At 43.2% G+C, this 19455-nt stretch overlaps 1 protein-coding gene across 1 annotated transcript in view; it reads right to left on the bottom strand.

The window, feature by feature from the left end:
- The window catches only part of CARMIL1 (capping protein regulator and myosin 1 linker 1), a 1545633-nt gene that overhangs the window by 838647 nt on the left and 687531 nt on the right, over nt 1-19455 (bottom strand). Inside the window, exon 7 of the mRNA XM_069613644.1 lies at nt 19196-19266. Coding sequence (XP_069469745.1) covers nt 19196-19266 — 71 coding nt within the window. The remainder of the gene's footprint in view (nt 1-19195; nt 19267-19455) is intronic.

Below are 19455 nucleotides of genomic sequence, written 5' to 3'. Positions count from 1 at the left end.
ACCCCGTAAGTGAGGCGTCCGTCACTACTGTTATCTCTGGCCATGGTTGCCAAAAAGGTTCTACCTTCAGAATGTTGTTCTAGTAGGCCCACCACAGGAGATCCTGTGCGACCCTTTGTGGAACCTGAAGTAGGCCTGACATGTTGCCCGAGAAATGAGACCATTGTGTCCTGAGAGCCCACTGAAGGGATTCCATTCTCAGAGCCTCTGGCACCAGGAAAATGCAGGATGGTATGAGACCGAGCAACCTCAAAAAGTCAAAGGCCGGGAGACGCTGGGCACTCGGAAATTTGGTGACCATCTGCAAAATGTCTTGAGCCCTTAGCTTGGATGATATGATATGATATGGCATTTATAATGCGCCTATACACAATTGTTTCAAGGTGCGACAAGGCAAGAGAGGGGTAACAGAGGGAAGACAGAGAAAAAGATTCTACGAGGTCAGGTGTCATTCAGATCGCGCTAGTGCATCGGAAGGGGGAACGTGTGGGGGGCAAGGAGGAGGGGAGAGTGCAGTACATGGGATAATAGAATAAATAAACAATAAGTAAAAAATATGGCCAGCTGGTGGCAAGTGCATGGGTAAGTGTAGACATCAGGTGTCAAGTGCTCGTAGTGGGACTGCAGGGATACAGAAAGACAGTCCCCAACTGAAGGGGTTGCCAGGAAGGCAGTACAGGTGTGTGACTGGCAGGGGGGGGACCTGGACCCAAGATTAGAGGGTGGCCAGGTAACCAGTGAAGTTTCAGTTTCAGCCAGGGAATTCAGCAGAGGAGTGGAGGAGAGAAAGCAGAAGCAAAGAGAAAGGTTTTGGGGTGCTTTTGGAACCAGAGATGATTCTCCCCAAGTTTCAGGGAGGCAGGGATGCTGTTCCAGAGGGAGACCCCAGCCGAAAAAAGAGATCTACCACCAACTCGTTGCTTGGAGAAGCGACTGATCCTGAGGGAGCTGGAGGCAGATGAGCCATGCAACCCAAAAAGTTTGAAAAAACAAACAAAAGTTGGAAACATTAACAGGAAACATTAACAGGAGCCCAAAGAAGAACGGTTTCTGGAGGCAGAAGATTCTCGGCAAGATGTGGATCTCTTGCTATTTTTTTTATCAATTATATTTCTTGTCAAGCTTTGCAACAGCGGCTGGTTTTGGAACCATAAAGGAGAAAATGTGAACTCTGACCGAAGGGACCAAGATAGGCTCTCACTGTCCCCACCCTTGTGCACAGAGAAAATTAAAGCAACTTGTATGCAGATGGCCTTAGGATGCATTGCCAGGCAGGGACAACAGGCATTGTGTCATGCTCTGCATTCAGGCACCGGACAGATGTGTCAGTGCTGTTCTGAGATCAACAACTGCCTTTTGCACTGTTTGCAAGGCGGCTTAATCCTCCTAATCTTCTGGGAAGACATATCAAATGTGTTGCAAAATATTCCACAATGCAAAGATTAGCATAAAGGGGACACCAAAAAAGGGATTGAGGTATGGGTGGGGCCATTGTGGATCAATAAATGTATCAACTAGGTTGCATCCTTTGCTAGCGCCGCACATGACAGCATGATAGAAACAATCATGGGTAGGTGCCACCCGGTGACTGCTTAAGCATTTTTCATGATGATATTTCAAAGATGAAGAAACTGGTGAAAGAGGCTATCAATCCGAATAAAAGTGTTTCACTCAATTGACCTTAGTACTCTCAATCAACAAGCCACCCCTCCTCTTATACAATTTCATGAGAGTGGATGCCAGTGCTTGGGGGGATGATTTCCGGCCAGTGTTTTCCTAGATACGGTTAAGTCGGCTAGTAGAGAGAGATTGTGAGCTGGTGGTGGTTCTGCCAATACATTTCTCTTCACTGCTTTCGGGTTTGTGAGAGATAACTAATTATTGTGATGAGTTCTATAGACTGCCCTGTGTCTCATCAATCCTGCTACATCATGAGCTGCACACAACTGTAGAAAGCAGACTGTTTTTTTTCTCAGTGGTGGATCCTCGCCAGTATATCCTGCCCTGCTCTGCAGCCCGGCCTGCTTACCAAACCCCTCAGGGAGCCTCTTTTCTCAGAGGTGGAGTGGGTGTCTCCAGATCCCCAGCATATCCACACTGTCTACACCAGTGTGTGGTGTTGCCCCTCAAAGCCTCATCTGTACCAAGGGTCTGCTAAATTGCAAGCATGCAGACTCACATCTGGCATGCAGAGGAAGTGGGTGACCTTCCTGTGCAAGTGCTGCATGCAGAGTGGCTAGTGTCTTTTTTGTGCCTCTGTGCATGTGTGCTTGTTCTGTGTGCACTTCCACTCACCAAGGATTATACGCACATCAGTTTGTATTGTGAGATCTTGCATGCCATACCGCTCAGCCTTACTGTCTGTCTGAGGCAAGCTGGGAAACATCTCAGTGCCATTGCTACACCTGTGGTAGATCAGAATCAGGGGATGGACAAGGTGGAGTTGTGGTTGAAACTTTAAGCTAGATAACAAAATAAAACAATGCCGTAGCCAAGTCATTCTTGGCCCTACTCTATGAAGAAAAAACTATAAAAGGGTGCTGGTCAGGATTTCCGTTACAAAACAAGAAAGGTCCTCCATCCAGAATCCTATGCTTACCCGAGTTCTGTTCCTACCACTATAAAAGGAACACATACATTCAACACTTGGGACACTTGGGCCTGAGTAAATGAATGGTAGTTGGCTTCTGACCCCCACTCTTGCATGTCTTTCTCAATAGGGGCTGCCTGCCCCAGTGCAGTCTAAACCAGTATGCTGAATGGCTCTCCAACCTTCTCTTGGCTGTACTGTTCCATTAATTCCAATTAATGTCTTGTCTTTGCCACTCCAACTGTTGTCTTTATACTCTTTCTCCAGGGAACATCTTGGCGCGCTCTTCTGCTAGGCATTTCTTTGTCTTTGTCCCACCATGGAATTTGATTCAAATCACACCGCCTTGGGGTCTGGTTGCCCTCACCCCGTCTTGAGGTTGGGTTTCTGTCACCCACCTTGGGATTGGGTTTCCGTCACCAACCTTGGGGTTTGGTTGCTCTTACCATGCCTTGGGGTCTCCGGTCTCTCACCCTGCTTTTGGGTCTCGGGTCTCTTACCCCACCTTGTGGTTTGTTTTCTCTTGCCCCACCTTGGGCTCTCAGTTCTAGCACCCCACATCAGGGTTTTTTCGTCTCTCGTCTCCCCTCTCCTGGATCCCATAAGTCACAGAGTACCTCTGTTCTTTGGGCCGTGCTGATTGGGAAACGGGGAGTCCAGCCAACGTGGAAACCTCTTCTGTTCCTTTAGGGTTTAGTGTATCGGGCAGAGCTTGCCCTCTCTTTCTGCGAGCTTCCTACGGAACCTTAGTGCCTACGTCTCGGTACACCGGTTTTCTGTTTCTCCGGCAGCAGGTGCTCCACGTTGCTCCTCTTAGCCGGGCCCTTCTAGCTCCTGGTCCAGCAGGACAGTGTGCATTCCGCCGACTCGGCCGTGGTCCCGTTTACCACGCCTGGCGTATGCTCTTCCTGACACACCTCCTAGGAAGAGGATCCCACACTTCTCTGGCTCCATGTGTTTCTCTTCTCCCTGTCTCCAATGCTCATTGGCTCTTTATCTCTCCCTCTGTAAGGGAGCAGGCGGTTCTAGCATGTCCTCGATCAAGAGGAGTACAGTGCACAGAGGCGGCCAGAACTCATACTAGCTATTGGTACAGGACGTTTTAGATCATCACACCGTTTAAGTCCCATATAGCCAACACACATATTGGGAGTTTGAGAATATAGAGGATTACTGATATCCCTTTCAGGGAATCTCTTATTCTCAATTCTGGGGGTAATCCCCAGCGGGATCCTGCTTGCCCTGTCTCACAGCAGGTGTTAAACTTAAGAGGCTCATCTCCCTAGTCCCAACGGGGGATGGTCCCCCATTAGGAAGAGGGGAAGAATCCCCCCCGATTCATATTATAATCACAGCTCTCATCCATTGCTTTATAGATATGAAAGCAGCAATACACTCTGTATTAGTACCCACTATATGTCTATAAAGGTGATGCAAACTGTGAATCCAGTGTGATATTCTTTACAATTGCTATTCCAATTTTTGCACTGGTAACCACTGTATTACTGCAAAGACAAGGTCACTGTGCATCCAGTGGGGCATCAGGCATAATTGGCACTGTTGCACAAAGACAACCAATCTTGACTGCTGCTTGGGACAAATGGTACGCATCATGTGGGGTGGGGGGGGTTACTATCCATCCACCAGAGTGCTTTCTGCCTTCACCCGAGCAACTTAATCAAAAGAGAAGAAGGCTGGACATTTTTGAATAAATCATAGCCACTTGCACTTTTTCTGAAAAACACCCCCATAACAGGCCTTTTAGCATGCTATGCAATTACAGAAGTGGAAAGACTATGTACTATGTGCAAATCAGGCTTAGCCTAACCACAAAAGAGGGATTCCAGGCCAAACTGTTACGCTAGATCTCTTCATCATGAGACTACAAGAAATACCGGGCAACAGGCCATTCCGCAGACTCACTAGAAGAAATATTGGAGGTATTTTAGTGTGATAGTCCATGAAAAACTCTGACAAGGATAAAAGAAGTCACTTCTTCACATTCTAGGACCAGAATGTGAAGAGAAGTTACTGTAGAGCACCTCTCACAGAGGGGGTTTTAATGGCCGGAAATATGAATCTTTATGGTATTAACATGAAGCAGCTTGTGATGTGCCCAAAACCAATAATCCATACGTAGGCACAAGTCCTACTGTAAAAAGCAAGGGTGGGAGAAGGTGTTTAAAATTATGTATCCACTTTCAGACATTTGGCCATTTCCTGTAGGTTTGGCATAGGTATTCGGACAGATTAAGTAATCCGAGATCTGATCATAATGCACAGTAACAACAATGCAGTGCAAAAGCACCTCCGGAGGTGTGGTGATCCCATATTGAAGAAAAATATCGCTGTTGCTAAAAAGATGAGGCACAGAGAAATGTTTGCCTAGGCGGTGAAAGAGAAGAAACAGGGACATCAGGACAATGAAGCATACATTATTGTGGTAAACAAGATACCAATATCACTCGAAAGAAAAGGGAACAAGGAAAGAGACGAGTGTGGAGCAGCAATGATATTTCGAAGGTCAGCTGTTTCCAGTACAGTGAATTCATGCATTTAGCCAATTCTCGCTGATGACTCCCACTGGGTCAAACATGTGATAATTGAGGAATTAAGGGCCATTTCACTGCAACTTGTGAGCAAAAGAACACAGTGGTGAGCAAACAAGAATATGATTGTTTGAATTCTAATTTGGTGAAAAGAAATGAAGAAAACACCATTTGAAGCATCGCAAATGCATCTTAATGCTCATAACATTCCAATACAAGTAATTGTGGGCTATTGCTCCCCATACACCATCATAACACATGACTTGTGGAAAGAGCTGCAAAGTAAGGACTTGAAAGAACAGCTACTGGCATTAGATATAAAGAACACCGGGGCGTAGGATCAAAATTCAAACTAGGTTTTTAAAAGCTCTGTCAGAATTGGAAGGTTGCATGGCCACAGTGAAACTGTATGTTGCTAAGAAAGCTTTTGATGTGTTGAGTTGTTTGGATCAAGGTTTTTTCTCGCATTGATTACTGCTCATCGTCTTTACTTGGTCTCCCTGCTTGCCATCTTTTCCCTGTTTGTTATATTTATAATTTTTCTGTTTGTCTTCTTTTTGCTCTACCTCCCCGTTCCTCTATTACTTCTTCTTTACTCTCAATATCATTACTTCCCTTTGAATCCCGTCTTTTGTATAATTTTCTCTCGATTATTTTGAAGTGTACTCATGGACTGGCCCTCCTCTATCTCTCCTCCTTACTTTCATTCTATGTTCCCTCGCGGTCCTTGCAATCTCAGAACCTATTTCTTTTGACTGTTCCTAAGCCACCTTGTGCCTCGTCTTGTTTTCGTTCTTTTTCTCTTTTAGCTCCCAAGCATGGGAATGCCCTCGCCCTTTCGCTTCGTTCTATTTCATGTCTTTCTATTTTCCAAATTAATCTTAAACTTTATCTACTTGCGTCCCTAGTTTCTTAAAAGTAAAAACCACATGATTTTCCTTTCTCTGTTGATGTAAATTTGTATTCATCGGTTTAATTTATGATTGTACTGTTTCTTTGATTCTTTTTTTGGACAGTGACTTTGGCGAAGGGCCCTCTATAAATTTAATAAAATACACTATCTTCAATAAAATACAATCAGGCCACACTAAGCATAAGCGTTGACCCAAATAGTGAAGACCCAATGTTATGCATCAAACCTATAGGTGAAAGTGATCAAGGCAAACTCCCAGACGTGTTTTACAACACGACAGGGAGGAGGAAGACATATGCCCATTGAATAATCCTAAAAGAAGACACAATCCCAGTTGCCTATGAGGTCAGAAGAATCCCATTGGCCCGTAGAGTGGTGGGAGTGGATAAGCCCTATTGGGATGGCACATATAAGAAATGGTAAAATAAGTGTGTGTTTAGGTTTGAAAGAAGTAAAGGACATCATAGCAAACACATTCCCAATGTCGATAATTTACGAGATGCCAAATAACATAGATTTGGCAAATCTTTTTTCGCCACCCTTAATTTACGTGCTGCATACCACCTTGAAGACTGCAAGCAGTGAATGTCATTCACAACCACATTTGGATTATGCAGTTTCTGAACAGTGCCATTAAAGCTTAATTTGGCAGCTGCAGTTTTTTAAAGAGTCACGTCACATTTGCTCAAAGAGGAGCACGGGACAATGGTTTACAAAGATAACATTTTGGTGTTTAGTGTGGTTAGGAAAGAGCAGGATGCAAGATTGGATGGAGTTTTGAAGAGGGTAATGTGGGAAGTCAGAATCGGCTGCAGAACTCATAGCAGTTTGCAAAGTTATTGTTTTATTTTGTGTCAAAACACTTTCTAACCTTAGACTTCTGGTCCCTATGCTAAGAGAAAGAAAAGAGTTAAAAAGGGTTAACGTGAGGATGTCATACAACAAAATCTGTCCACTGTCTAGAAACCAGAGCTAACCTGATCTTGGTCTCTACGACCAAAAAGGAAAACATCTAACATGAACACAAAAATACTTCCCAAGGGGCGTCTGCCCAAATGACAAGCTCTTGGCTGGTTTCTGACCCCCACTGTACTGTTGCTGGATTAGACAGGGCTGCTCGCCCTCAGTAATGGTCCCCTTTTATCACCAGCAAATGTCTCGGGGGATTTCATCCTATATGCAGTTTGTTAAAAAAGTTTGTTAACTCTACACTGGGCTTCCTGCCCAATGTACAAAGGAATAGGAAAGTTCTCTAGGCCTCCTGGCCCCTGATGCACTTCCAGTTGTGAGGGGTCAGAAATGAGAGGCGGACATAAAGTTGCAATATTTTCAAGAACAGACATCTTCTTTTTTAAAGAAAAGGGGTTGGATAAAGGCCTTTCTGTCCCTACCCTAAAGAGTGTTTCCCTTCCTAGAAAACTAAAACTAAAGCTGAGTCTATGCCTTGTCAAAATTATGCAAACTGTCCTTGTGTCCAAAACATTTCTGATGCTCACACTAAAACAAACAATCCAAGGTGTACGGTAAATGTCTCTATTTTGATTTAGAAATAAGTGTATAAAAACCAAAAATGTGAACATTCAAGAAAGAACCCTTGAATCCAGGAGGCGATTACCTTTCCCTGGGTTGTTCCAGGTAGAATAGCGAAGTGTTCTTTTCAACCAATGATTCTTTAAGAGTGGCAGAAATTTCTCTTTCACACAACACTTTCTTCAGGATGGCAAAAATGTCTTTTGGAAGACTACAGATCTCCCGATATACGTCCCTTCCAGATATCTTTCACAAATGTCTTTTTGTATGGATACCTGGTATACTCCCCTGCCAGGAATCCCCCTCTGGGTTTTGTAGATCCCCATGTATACTCCCTAGCCAGGTATCTTTCTTCTAAAGGCTCACTGCCTGATGTGTTTCTCTCACCAGGACTTTCCACAATGTTATTTTCTTTCAGTCTAACACAGTTGTTCTGCTTCACTGTTTATACTATCTTAACTTTAGATACTACTTGTTCAACTTTCCCCATAGTGACATCTCATATATGGAGACTCGTACAAGTTCTGTCTGTTCACTTCTTCACTGGTAGTTATTTGTTTGTGGCAATGCTTGTTCCAATTTTCCCCAAATTGACATTTCATATATGGACTCTTGTACATGTATTGCCTTTCAACTTCCTAATTACTGTTCGTTTGCTGGTGATATTTACCACAACTTTCCCCATATTGACTTCTCTTATATGAGGACTTGTGTAAATCTTGTCTTTCAAATGTATTTGGTCGGTATTCAAAACAGTGTTTTGACGTTCCATATATCTATCAATACGCCTGGGGTCTCCAAGTCCTATGAGCAGACTCACTGATGTTTGCTGGTGCTTCTGACCCGTGATACACTGTTGCAGAGATGCTTTCACTTTGGGAAGGCGTCTCGGGCTCGGCAGACCCTCGCCCGGTTCCTTTGTCGGCTTCACGTTCTCCTGCTGACAGAACTGCTGCTTTCCCATGAGACTGCAACCCCAGCAGCCTTGCTTCCGTTTCCAGAGGTGTGGCGGTCCTTTCACAGCACCCGCTGTGCTTCTTTCGGTCTCCCACTTCTCTGGTACGTTATGCTTAGAAGCAGCTGCCTGCAAGAGTCATCTCTCCTAGCACGATCCGCTACCGTGCGCTGGAGTCTGCCTCCAGTTTGGCTTCCCGTTTCACCTGCTCTGCATCCTTCGTCTCCACTTGTCAATGGAAGGTATTCCCCAGGTTTAAATGTCCTGCGCAGCTGATTTTCATTATAACAACAAGTCTGCCCAATTGGTTTGGGAATCTCCTTCAATCCACATTATTTCCTTCCTCCTCTTTCTCGTCTCAGTACTTGAGGATTTGTGGAGTTGGAGTCCACAAGAACATCAGTGCTTTTAGAGCTGAGCTGTTTTGGATCTTTGTTCGAATAAAAAAAAATAGACAGGGGATGTCAAATGAGAATTATGTGCAGATGGTGTTCGGTGTGTATTGTTTTGCAAGAAGAGGTTTTTGAGTCGTACAAAGAGGGTTTTTTGAAGTAACAGCAAGCAATAAAGATTTTGGGAATTATAGGGTCTTCTTCCTTTGAAAGGGAAGAATACTACGTCTCTCCCGATGGTGTCATCACATCTCCGCAACAGCCATCTCCTCCCATATGATCCTCCTTTGCAATACCACCCCCAGGGTCAGGATCAGGTAGCGACTGCCTTCCCCTTGCCACATGAGAGGAGAATTTAGGCTGGGGATAAGTGATGACTCCACAGCATTCATCATATAGTCCAGTATGCCAAACCGTTCATGTCAGTGCCTCTTCTGGCTTAGTTTGGTGCCCTTTTGACTCCTACCCCTTTCTGGGGTATCAACATTCACACCCCTTCCAGGGGACAATTATTTTGTGGCCCATTCTGGCCTGACTGATTCTCACCCCACTCTGAGCTCTCAGGATTCACCCTCACTCTTGGAATATGTGTTCTTTCAGCCTCTCTAGGGGTTTACCTCTCAGTCCCTCTTGAGCTTCCAAACCTTCTTGGGCTCTTTGCTCTCTCTGTGTCTCTTGGGCTATCTGCTCTCTCAGCCCCTCCTGAGATCCTCAATTTCTTTTCGGTTCTTCAGTTTCTTAGCCCCTCTTGGGATCTTCAGTCTCTCACCCCCACTTGGGTATTGCCAGGCCTGTTCACCGGCCTTCCGCCTCCCAGGACATACTGCGTACCTGGTTTACTGTAGCTACATCCTTCTGGAAAAGTGGATTCCTCGGCCTGTTTGCTCTCCTCCCGCCTCTTTGGACGTTCCACGTACCTGGTTTACTGTACCTGCGTCCTTCAAGGAAAGTGGATTCCTCAGCGCAGGCATCAGCGCAGTTCTGGTTTCTCTTCGGCCCTCTGGGTCATTGCGCAGGCTTCAGTGGCTGACGCTGGTTCGGCAAGGGACTTTGCCATCGGGTATAGCAGGAGCCAGTGAACCACTCTTTTTGTGGACGCATCTCTTCTTTTGGCGGCGAGCCCAAGCTTTTCCAGCTCCCGGGCACTCTCCAGGTAGCAGCGATCCACAGGCTTCCTCGTTCCTCTGTGCTCCTTGCTAGCTCTGCCTCGAAGAGAGACGGACCCTCCTCTTTATATGCCTCGCAGACTTCTAATTCTCTCTCCTGCTCTCCTCCCCTGTGTGTCATATTCACAGGCCTTTTCTGTTCCTTCCAGTAAGGATAGGAAGCATTCCAATGTTCTGGGGCTTTATTCCAAATTCAAAATTGGAGATATAGGGTTAGAAACCACATCAACTACTTCAGTATGACTATGCACAGAATTATCTTGTGTAATTCCCACATAACACATAAAGACACTGGGCCTCATTATTATACTGGCGGTAGCCGGCCGCCGCCGGTATCATTTTTTTCACGACGCCCACGAATGGGCAATTACCAGGTCATTACAGCCTTGTCGGACCCGGTAATTGCCCATTTGTGGGCAAGGGAAAATATTCTTCCCCATTCCCATTGAGCCCAGGGGGGCTCAATGGGAATGGGGAAGGCAGATGCACCGACACCATTCGTGAATGGAAAAGGCACCCGCAAGCAGAACTCATAGTTTGCCGGTCCGGTAGCAACGGCGCCAGTAGCTTACCGGCGCCGTTACTCCTGGACCAGTAAACTTATAATGAGGCCTCAGGCAAAAAGTGGGAAACCCCAACGCGGTCCGGTTAAAAAAAGTACAGAAGGAACTCAGAAACCCACTGGGGAAACTGATACGCAAGGTCCGGCAAAAGTCAAGATCATGAGTGTAAGTGTTGGACTTCAGACAGATTCTAGAGATCATCAAGCAACCCCATTAAACCTCTCATCTACAGGAGCTACGAGTAGCATAAGTCCAACTGGGAGGAGAGAAATGAAAGGAGGGATGAAATCAATCTCAAGCTGTCCATCACAGAAAGGCACACTCTGGGCTCCAATATTTTTGGGAACTAAGAATGGAAGTTTTCCCAAAACATCACAGGCAACAACAGAAGCAACGATAAAAATTGCAGCAATCTTTTTAAAACGAGACATTAAGAAAAAAAATATATACCGTATAAGTTAAAGATCAGAAAGAGTCAGCTGAATTGGAAGTGGACTCATTTGAACAATCTTTGGAGGAAGACTTAGAAATACAAGAATATGCTGTTCCAAGGCTCTGGCTAAAAGCACTAAATAAAATACCAAAACATACATCATTATGCAGAAGTGCTATTTTGGACTATGTTAAAAGAATCCCTAACCTCTACTTGTTCGGCACTGGAGACTTGGAATTTGTAAAGTTTCCAAACAGAAATGTGAGTAATATAGTAGAGGTGGGTTTCTCATCACAAAAAGCATGGAAAGCTATCAAAAGCAACAAAAATGAACTGGAAAAAATCAACTTGTTGATTTTTGAGAAGCCCCCAAGTGAAGTGCGTATTGATAAAAACAGGGAGAGTCTTGCTCCCGAAGGATCAAGTTTAAGAGCTATGGGAAGCTCAAATCAACCAGAAGGATTTCATGGGGGAAATCCTGGAGACAATAAGGCCAGTACCATAGCGGTACTCCCAGACATTCTCACACAAGCCCTACTGAAGTTAGGGCTAAGTCAGCAGAGTTTTTAGGCATAATGAAATTCGTATCACAAGTTGGAACACCCATGGACCAAAGACCTCCACTGCCAGCAGTAGAAAGAGAAACCTTTTTTCAAACTCTGATGACATTCTACTCCAGGAGACTTGGTATACACACACAATAGAAATAGAAGGGTACACGATATTTACAATTTCGGCAAGTCAGAAATCCAAAGGACGACCGTTGGGTGGCCTGTTGCTTGGGATTAAAAACTCTTTCAGTAATAATGTTACACTTTTGCACAATGGAAGGGAAGGTATACTGGCTTGTGAAGCCAAGCTACAGTCCTCTCAGGGACCTCTCTCCTTTGTAGTAGTGAACATATACTGGAACCCAGTACAATGTAGTATGGAGCAGTTCCATTGGTCGCTGTCGATGGTTTTGGAGAAGATCGCATTATTTCATGGAGACACCAGCGTGATCTTGGGAGGGGACTTAAATAGTCAGTGCATAACGACTCAAGACACGAAGAACCCGGCAAAATGGGCAAAAATCTCTGAGACAGTGGACAGAGTATTTGAACTCATGGGGCCTTTTTATGTTAAATGGCGCTGCAGATGGCGATTGTCATTCGAAACCAACATGGACCCGTGGAAACTTGTTTTCCACATTAGACTATGTTTTCGTCTCTGAAAACCTACAGATGAAGGAAACATCTATGGAAGCAATTTGGGGAGAAGGACATGATCATGCTCGGCTAAGAGTTAAAATTAAGAGCCCAATGGAAATCCATCTCGAAATATATCCACATGACTTACAACTGAGGAATGGTAAAGCGGTTTTGGTGAAATACAAAAGAGAGGGACGTAATCTGAATGAGAAGTTAAATCTCATCACATTAGAAGAAATAAAAGAGAATTGCAAGCCTGACTGCTTTAAGCCATCCATTTGGTCGGTGCACCGCCCAATTGTAGGAGCCCTGAGAAAAGAAACTCATCATCAACATTCATCTGATGAAGAGACGTGGATCCAAAAAAAGACCTTAAGGCGTGAAGTTAGACGGTTGAAGAAGTCTTTCATGAATCCATTGGAACTTCAAACAGAAGAGAAAAAGCTCATTAAAATATACAAGCAATGGTCACGAGCAAGAAAGGTCCTTCGTCACCAACAAGATAATGAACAGATGTTGGAGGCTCTCCGTGACAACAGCACTGGTAATTTCTGGTCGATTATCAACAGTAAAGGAAAGAAAGCAGCCAGCAACGACATCCAATGTAATTTGGTCCCTGAAAAGAGATGGATAGACTATTTGACAGAAAACTTTAAAAATATGTCTACCACGTTGGCAGAACATCGGGATGATGGCAAGTGGGAACTTGATTTTGACCTAAAACTAATAGAAAAACTGATCATGAGGGCCTCAACATCTAAGGCAGCGGGCCCTAATGGGTTAACTTATCAGGTTTTGAAGAACAATGTTAATACCTGGGCGATCCTTCTTGATACCCTCTACAGGGAAATACTAGAGTCAAAAAGCTTTCCTCCTTCCTGGAAACAAGCGGTCATAATACCATTTTTCAAGGGGGAGGGGGATAGATCCCAGCCTGAAAATTATAGGCCAATTGCGTTGTTGGATATTGAAAGCAAGGCCAAACTTAACGGTCTACAAGTAAATCCGAGGAAGTCCAAAATTATGGTGTTGAAAAATCTGAAAAAGCAAATCAACTTTGGAAAATGGTTTTTCGAAGGTGAGGCGATTACAAGGGTAGATTAATTGGTCTACTTGGGCTACACGTTGTTTGCTTCACCCTCAATCAGCAAAGTGGAACAAGAAATAAGATCTAAGGTTGAGAGAACAATACCCCAGATGACGAACATCTTCCTCGAGCTGTGCAAATTCACTATCAAACCATTAATAAAGTACTATAGCGCCAAAGTAGTACCAGTGATATTGTACGGACTGGAGGCCCAACCAAAGCTTTGGGACATAGACTGGCTAAATGTGGAAGGTCAGATTTGGAAGAGGTCCCTGGGACTGCCTAGTTGTCTTCCTATGCAGGTCCTTAGATTCGAACTCGGCCTGAAATCATTGCAGCAACAAGTAGCCTGGAGACTGATATCTTTTTACAGGCTAATGATAATCCCGCAAAAAAAAATTCCCTCTATGAAGACTTCAAGTGTCATCTCCAAATGGAAAGCTCCAAGATTCTCCAGCAGTTGGATACGAAACCTAAAAACAACCTGGCAGCAGCAGATTCATCTGTAGAAACCCTGAAAGAGAATCCCACGAAAGTAAAGAAAGAACTGGAAATAATGGACTGGATCAAAACAGGGTTGGAAATGAGGCTTGTAAATCTAAAGAACAGTTTCCTAGTAGGGGAAAAAAACTTGGAGAACTGCCTAAATATCTGCTAAAACATCCAAGCACCGAATCAAGATTTCTAAGGGTGCACCTAAATTTAATTCATACAGGCAAGATTTTATATATCAGAAGACAAAGCCAGAATTTAATACCGTTCTGTAAAATCTGTGCAAATCAAAATAAGCAAAATCTGCACCATTTTCTCTTAGAATGTGAAGGAACTTGGGAAACCAGAATTATGTACTTTGGAAAATTTGTCCATAGTTTGGAATGTCTGCATTCAGAGAACTTTTGGAATCGCTTGATCTCGGGGCAAAGCACCGCCTTGACGATTGCAGTGGGTCAGGTTCTTTTAGAACTTGGCCTGACTCAGACAGGCATTTGGCAGACGGGGACAAATGTTTCTTAAAGAAAAGTGGTCAAATTTAATGGTAGAATTCAAAAACTGAGGAGGAGGTGAAGGTTCTTTCTTTTGTTTCTCTTTCATTGTTTTATTGGGGAAATGCAAGCTTTCCTTTCTTGTTCATTTGTTTGCTTCTTCCTTTCCTCTTTAAAGGCATGTCTTCTGTTGGTAGAATTGTATAAAAGAATTGCAAATTCATTGTTGATCTTAAATTGGCAATAATTTGGTTTTTATTATTTTGTAAAGATCTAATTTGATCAAAACAAATAAAAAATAATAATAATAATGAGGCCCACTATCCACCTGGGACAAGAGAGGATAACAAATATACCTAGTAAAGGATTGCCTGTGGTCTAAGTGGGGTCACCCCCAGTGGGATCCCATTTTCTCTGTTACCTAGGGTGTGTTAGGCTGAGTGGGCTCACCTCCCTAATCCCTGTTGGGCTGGGCGGTGCATTCCATGGATTTGTAACAATAAAATAAAAGTAGTAAAGGTATGACCCATAGAAGCGAGTAAATGTGGATTTTGTGGCCACAAAGTAGACTACTTGGGGCATCTCGTAAATGCCAAGGTTTATAAATGCAAGAAAGACTTGATGCAAGCAATACAGGATGACTCCATTTCCAAGAATAACGAGTGCTCATTCCTGGGCCTAGTTGAATTCTACAGTAAATGTGTTAATAACTGTGCCTGTATAAATGAAGGAATGTGTCAGGTTACATACCAGTCAAACTTGCAATTGATGCCAGAACGAAAGGTATAGAAGTGGATTTATTTTTGGAAATAAAAGTGAGGGACTGCTGTTTAAAATTCTTATAAGACATCCAAATTGTTCTTCTATGCCTATACCCAAAGAAGCCTAGGGACATTTGCGATTTTACAATTTCGGCCACACAATGGGTTTAACAAGCTGCAATTATTGTTGGTTATGATGGATTACTACTCAAAATGGCCAAAGATAAGAATAGAACCTGTAACAGCTAAAGTGGTAGTGGAATTCCTGGAGAGTGTCTTTAGATGTGAATGAGATCCAGAAGAGCGCCTGAGCGATAACAGACCCCAATTTAGAAGCGGGAAGTCACAAAGTATGATGTTAGCAGTGGTATTGTGTGGAAATTCACTCTGATTTACCATCCAGAGAGAAATTGATTGATAGAATTGTACAATAGGGTCATAAGGGAAATGATCAACCAAGCAGTCAAAAAATGTTTTGAATTTCTCAAATGCATTTAGTAAATGGCTGTGAAGGGAGAGTCTGGCCCCAATTTATTGAAAGCTCTGTCCTCATTCCAACTTATGTGTGGACGTGAACTGAATTCTAGTTCTCCGGTGAGAAAGTGTGCCCGGAAGTATAGAAGGAACTAATGGTGAAATTGCAAAGTGTCTACATGAATCTATATGATAAATGCGTAGATAAACAAGGAGGTATGACATCTAGGTGAGGGACAAAATAAGGAATAATATAGACATCAGTGTTTAGAGAGGAATATCTAGGTTTACAGGTCATATCAAAGTTATAATACTGTACCAAAATGCCATGCATGTAAAAAGGGGGTTAGCGTATGGAACCTTTTTAGAATTGCTGAGTAGTAGCTGATGCATGGTGTTGCTTGTGGAAAATGACGACAACACTGGAGAGTCTAGGATTAAGATGCATGGAATGGTACACAGAAAGAAAAATGGTGCTATCCAGTTCCTCATTATCCATTAGTTTGCACAGTTATTATATTCTTTTCTAACTTCATTCAGGGGTAGGACAGTAATTAGTGTTTCGGATACACCCCGCAGCACTTTTTAACCCAATGTGTTGCTCATATCTATTAATGATAGTTATGCTGGCCACCCTACTGTCCAGTCAAGATGAATGAGGTCATTTGCGCAGGTTCTGACTCTAGAATGTGAAGGGACCCCATGTACTCCTAGGGATGGTTGAGATAGTTGTTGAGGAGAGATTTTGAGCTAGTGGCTGTGCGGTGTCGTTACTGACAATAAAATACCCTTCAACACCTCCATGCCTGTGAGAGATCACTTCAAAGCCTACCACAGCAGATACAACCAAAGGGAAAGGCAAAACACATGCGCAGCTGTGTCCTTCTTCAAGCCTGTTCCTGTAAATATCAATTGAGCACTGCCCTTTCTTTCTATACCTCTTATACCCCAAGAACAATCCAAAGTGGTGGGTCCTTAAGAAAAGGGGTCATGGCGATAAGAGCATAAAAATCACTAGGTCAGAAATGTGTTCCTTCGCTTAATGTCTATTGCATTTGCCTTCTCTCTAAATAGAAAACCTGCCAAGGATTTGAATTATAACTGAGGGGTGGGCAGCTTCGGAAATCTTAAAGGCTCAGCCAAAGAAAAAGCTAAAGTACTGCTTCAGCGCTTATGTCTGTGTATATGCTTAAATAAAACATGGGTCTAAGCCCAAGAAGCTGCCTGGCAAGACATCAAAATAAATGAGCCTTTCGAAAGACAATGACATAGCTTTGGAACTGAGACCATGGGCAAAAATCCATGTACTATACAAAATACAGTGTAATGAGCAATAAAGGCTTTCAAAGGTCCTCTCCTTTGTCATGGCCACCGTAGTCAATGAGCAGTGTCTGAAGTGGGCACATCCCTGGCATGATCTAAGCAAAAACTTAGAGCTCTCCTAGCATTCAAGTTACAAAGCACTAATTTCACTTTTCATGAAGGGTGTTGTGAAAACTTTGTCAGGATGATATCCAGGTTTATATGAAAATCAAATGTTATTTTATTTATGAACTATGGATAGGCATGGACAAACTTATACATGTAGATCACGATATATGGCTTAACCTATGGAATACTCAAAAGTGTGAGCCAATGTAATGACTTCAAGGAAGGTCCTTTTGAATGTCAGCATTATAATGTCACTCCAGATCATGTTGTCAGATGTATGAGACAATATGGAAAAGATAACATTTGCACCCCAAACTAGGTGGCATCGTTGGGTTGTTCAAGTGGATGTAACCATCAAAATAACCTCCGGCAACTTCATTTTGAAAGGAAAATCAGATTTCCTTTGTGCGCAATTACTAACAGGTATTCTCTACAAGTGAATAACTGAATTGGCAGTTGGGATTTGAATAAAATAACACGGCAAAAGGAGCAAATCAATAGTCATGCATGTCTTCTTGTTCACAGCCAGGGATAGAAACAAAGCCTCTTGTTGTTATACTGATGTACAATAAACTATGTCCCGACTGCTCGCATGCAGACTCTCTTCAGAAAAGTCCTAAACACCATTTGTCAAGACTTCAGACTGCAAGTGACCATGCTGCGAGCTGGAGGGTAAGGGTCCACTCCCCACGCCAGACTGGGAGCGAATATTTAGCCAATTGAGGCGATTAAGTGAAACATCCCTTTGAAATGTATGACAAATCCATGAAATTAAAACCTATGACGAGGACAAGGAAATCAAATGTTCTAGAAAGAGTGCTCTGCTGATGTTTGTGAGTCGGCTTGAGAGCAAAGGAGTCGGTCCGGATAAAACCGTTCTGTCCCTCGTGTGTGTGACCCAAGTGCTATAATGTATATGTATGCATTATACATGTTGTCATCAATAAATGGTAAGTACTACATTCTCCTACTATTCGTTGAAACTGCATGTCAGTAGCTTGGAGTACATGTATACATTGCTTAACGTTAGTCAGAATCCCTGGGTATGCCCCCAGGGGAATGCAGATCAGGTCCTTTGTAAATAATGGAGTGATGAGTCCCAAGGCTGCCATTTGTTCTGTTTAATAGTGGGAGGTAAATCAAGTTGTAAGGTATGGCATTGTTGGATGAAGTGCTTTTAAGAGGTTTTACATGGATGTGTAAATCGAAGCTAAAGCGAAGCGTTGCCACACGGTTACAAGGTAATTTATCGGCTGTTCATTACGCTTCACTAAATAGGCGCTAGGGGTAGCGGTTAACACTGCAATCTGTAATATGAGGGCGAGTATACAACCAAGGCATAAACTATATACCCTCTTTTTAACAAAAAATTGATCGCTAGCCTTTCGAATGAGCCGCTGAGTGTTTTTACAATTTTGGGTACCAAATAGTAGCATCTGAGGGGCTTTTTGGGTATACTGAAAGGTTTACTTTCTAAATTTGAATTCATCAGCAGAATCCCTCCTTTTAACTTAGACTCCCCCTTGATGGGCCCAGGCAGTCTTGTATCCTGTAGATGTAGTCGCTACAGTGGCTGCCTATTTTCTGGGGTAACGTTACTGGTAAAATCGCACGCCACTGATGTCTACAAATAATGCTTAGAATCTTAAAGGCTTGTTAGGAACCCTGATCTGAAGAATTAAAAAGCACCTTCCTACTTGCGGGGTAACTGTTTCACCCAGTTTTAATTATGCATCAAAGAGTATCAGTGATGCTTTAATGTAAGAGCACCCTTCTGAGACATGTTACATGGCTGGTGACATTGCAAGCCATGACTACCTAAAACTACATGACAGGATGCGTAAGGGATAAGAGGGCTAAAGAGGAACAAGGGAAAGGTGGCAGAGTGAGAAAGCAAATGACAGGTGAGGCATAGTAGGGACGGGAGGCGTAGCCAGAGTGCATGTTAGAGGTTGAGGCTGATAAAGAGCTAACTCGAGGCTGCACAAGATGGTTATGAATGGCTAAACAGCACATACATCTTTTGAGGAAGTGACATTTTCAAAATGTGATTATACCATCTGAGCATCCACTGGAGAGAAACTGCGGGATCCTTGTTTTAATCTCGTCATTCATTTCATACAATTTCCTTTTGAATATTGTCCATTTTAACCCTTTAATAACAGTCCATATACATACCCACTGTACTTCTTCCCTGTATGGTAAACCAAGCCAGTCACAGACACATGCATACATTTGCGAAAAACCACCTGAGGAAAAGATAAAAACAATAACATTCAATGTGAAATTAAAATAAACAATAAAAGCATGTTAGGACGATGTTGGTCTCTAAATACTTAATGTGTCGGACACATATCACATGTAAAATAAAAGGAAGCCCATGAGTGGGAGTCAGTACAAATAGATGTAATATTCTGAGATGTGCAGTCCATTCACGT

Source organism: Ambystoma mexicanum, chromosome 5p (genome assembly GCF_040938575.1).
Source record: "Ambystoma mexicanum isolate Mex_15411 chromosome 5p, UKY_AmexF1_1, whole genome shotgun sequence".
NCBI lineage: Eukaryota > Metazoa > Chordata > Amphibia > Caudata > Ambystomatidae > Ambystoma > Ambystoma mexicanum.
Note: the sequence above shows the minus strand (reverse complement) of the source record. Positions and strands in the feature narration are given on the sequence as shown.